The 3,013-nt window shown below is 35.9% G+C and overlaps 1 protein-coding gene across 1 annotated transcript; it reads right to left on the reverse strand.

The window, feature by feature from the left end:
* Nucleotides 1-1,744: 1,744 nt before the first annotated feature.
* Nucleotides 1,745-2,596, reverse strand: LOC113305537. The gene has a single exon (XM_026554559.1). The coding sequence runs from the start codon at nucleotides 2,594-2,596 to the stop codon at nucleotides 1,745-1,747; it is 852 nt and encodes a 283-aa protein (XP_026410344.1).
* Between the last annotated feature and the right edge of the window lie 417 nt (nucleotides 2,597-3,013).

Below are 3,013 nucleotides of genomic sequence, written 5' to 3' on the forward strand. Positions count from 1 at the left end.
AGGGACGAATCTCACGTGAGAAAATTATGGTAGTAATCTTAATTGGCCTAAAAATATGGTAACAAATTTCATTGACGGAATTTATCTTTTTAAAATATTTATATTAATAACTCCTGACTAATTAAGGTTAATTCAGTCCTAAAGGAAATATGAAAAATTGAAATTCAATCTAAACTACTAATTTTAGCCGTAGATCGTGTATTTTGGGCTAAACATATATACAATCTTAATGATGGGTTTCTGGAAGAGAGAGGAACCAAGTTTAGGTTACTCAGATATTTTCACATTAATAAAATGTCCATATGAAAAAATGCACTTAATAAAATGTCCACGTCTTTATCATACTTAATTTAATGCCCATCAGTTGACCTTTTCTGTCCCGTTGTTTTGAGGAAAACGGTTAACAGCCGTTAGAGACGGATGGCTTTAAATCGGTCATGTTAAAAGACATTGCAGCCCTTCAATCGTTTGAGTCGGCTTGAGTTGGAACAATGAGTCGGGGAAAGGTTGAAACAGTGTGTCGGCCGAGTTGGAACAAAAAAGAAATTCCATCGTGTCTTGTCTTATATCCATCGTGTCTTCCCAGCACCAAATAGATAAGCTTCAACCCATTTTGAATTCTTTTAATCAAAAATAAAATTGAAACTATACATAAGAAATCCTATCAGCAAGGTCACATAGGATGCAATCCCATCATAACCCACCTATACGAATCCTAAAAATTGTACACAGATGCAATTACAATTTCATTAGTGAATAGAGCTATTGGACCTGGTTCCCACCTTTCATGATTAAAGTCACGTTTGGTATCTGAAATTCAAATGGATTCGAACAGTGTATAGTTGGAAGAGATTAAAATCTTAGTTAGGGATGGCTAATTATAAATGAATCAATCAATTTAACAATCAGAGAATTCAAAAGAAATCAATTTCTTACCTGTAACAGAGATTCAATTTGCTGGACAAAACCCCATTTGATTACTGCTTCAATTTCATCGTTCTCATCCACGAACTCTAATTGTTGTATGAAATCTACCGATAACAACGATACAAATCCTAATTCATCAACCCAAGATCATTTTCGTCTACTTATTTAATCATTCCATCCTGTTTTATTGAAATCAATAGTAACACCAGTTGTTTCCGTTCTCTTCTTGCTGGTTTTTCTAGTGAAGTTGCCATTAAAGAAGAATTAGGGAGGGAACGAAGGTGGAGATGAGTTGCGATGAGTTGGAGACGAGTTATAACTAGAAAGATCTTTCTAACAAGATCTTTTCCCATTGAGAAATTAGAGCCGTCGATTAACCAAATGGATGGTAACAGATGATATTAGATTAATGGGCAATTTAGTAACTGCGCCTGTCAAAATATCATCTCTTCAAATGAGAAATCGACTTTGTCTACAATATTTTACCAAAATGATGGGTCCTGAATCCTTAACGGTATGGGCATTAAATTAATCATGAAAAAACCGTAGGCATTTTATTAAATGCATTTCCCCACATGGACACTTTTTTAATTTAAGAAAGCAAGTGAAGTCCCATAGGTATGTTAGCTTAATGATGCATTGTTGTTGTCTTGTACCGGAAGACTACAGCTGGATAAACGCCATAAACTCTAGTCCTATTGCAGAAGCTCTAACCAGTTTAGATATTGCATTGGCAACTTAATTGTCATCAGGACTTACATAAGAAAAACGACAAAGACTAAAGAATGATGAGATCATGTGTTTAGTCTCTTTTGTATTATGTTCCTATTCTCCCATTGAATGAGCAACATGTTGTCTGTGATGGATTGAATGACAACTTTGGCGTTTCCTTTGCCCATTCTAATGCTTCACGTACTGCCATGTACTTTCCAGTTTCTGCATTTAGGACTTCATTTGTATAGTTTCCTCTGATTCCTCCACACGCCCATGTATGATCACGAACGATTAGTCCCGTACCTAGTTGTTTAGTTAGATACTCAAAAGACGCATCAACATTAATTTTGACAATGTCTTGTAAAGGAGGTTTCCAATGTGAGAATCTCGGGTTACTTGCACAAAAGGAAACATGGGAACTATCATGCATACGTGAGGCTAAATGATAATTAATTTTATGAGCAGTAGAGTGAGGGTTAAGAGATACTCCCTGAAAGACCGAGTCGCATATGTCTTTCCAGATTCTCCATGTCCCAATCATTAGTGTATGAAGCCGTTTTCCATCTATTGTATTGTTACCGGTAGAAAACCAGCTCGTGACCCACTCAACAACGCTATTACAGTTACTTCTGATTGCATCCATGTTAATATTAACACACCTCCATACTGATCTGGCATGCGCCGCATGCCTGCAATTAAGCAGTAGATGTTTTATGGTTTCTGTTGCAGCACCACAACACCCACAAGACATATCTATATTGCTATTAAACATCACAAGTTTTCTTTTTGTCGGAATTAACTCTCTAATACATTTCCAAGCGAAGAGCTTGATCCTGTGAGCAGTTTTCGAACTCCAAAGTGATTTCCAGATTGTAGGCTCGATGGTTCTACCATTAAGGATTGTTTCTCTGTTCTTAACTGAAAATTTACCGTCTTTAGCTAGCATCCAATCCATTACATCAACCTTAGAAGTATCTAAGAATATGTCTTGTATTCTCCTTGAGGTGTTAGAGTCAAATAACTCATTGAGAAGATTACATTCCAAGAATTACTATTGGGGTTGAGAAGCTCAACAACGACCTCATAAAATATGAGTGTATCACTGATGGGTATAGGCGGGTAATCCATACACCTGTTATCCATTTTGCAATGACGAGGGTATCCAAATGCATCACGTTTTTCGTTTCAACCTATAAGTCCGATACCAAGTATGATCATCCATGTAAAAAGTCGGGACAATATAACAACTCGATATTCACTTGACAATAATTATGGTACAAGACCGATTAACTATAAGATAAATGTCAAGTGATTAGGATTTAACGTACAAGTGTAGTGTAATTTATTATAGTAAAACAATTATAATATGGAA

Source organism: Papaver somniferum, chromosome 8, assembly GCF_003573695.1.
Source record: "Papaver somniferum cultivar HN1 chromosome 8, ASM357369v1, whole genome shotgun sequence".
NCBI lineage: Eukaryota > Viridiplantae > Streptophyta > Magnoliopsida > Ranunculales > Papaveraceae > Papaver > Papaver somniferum.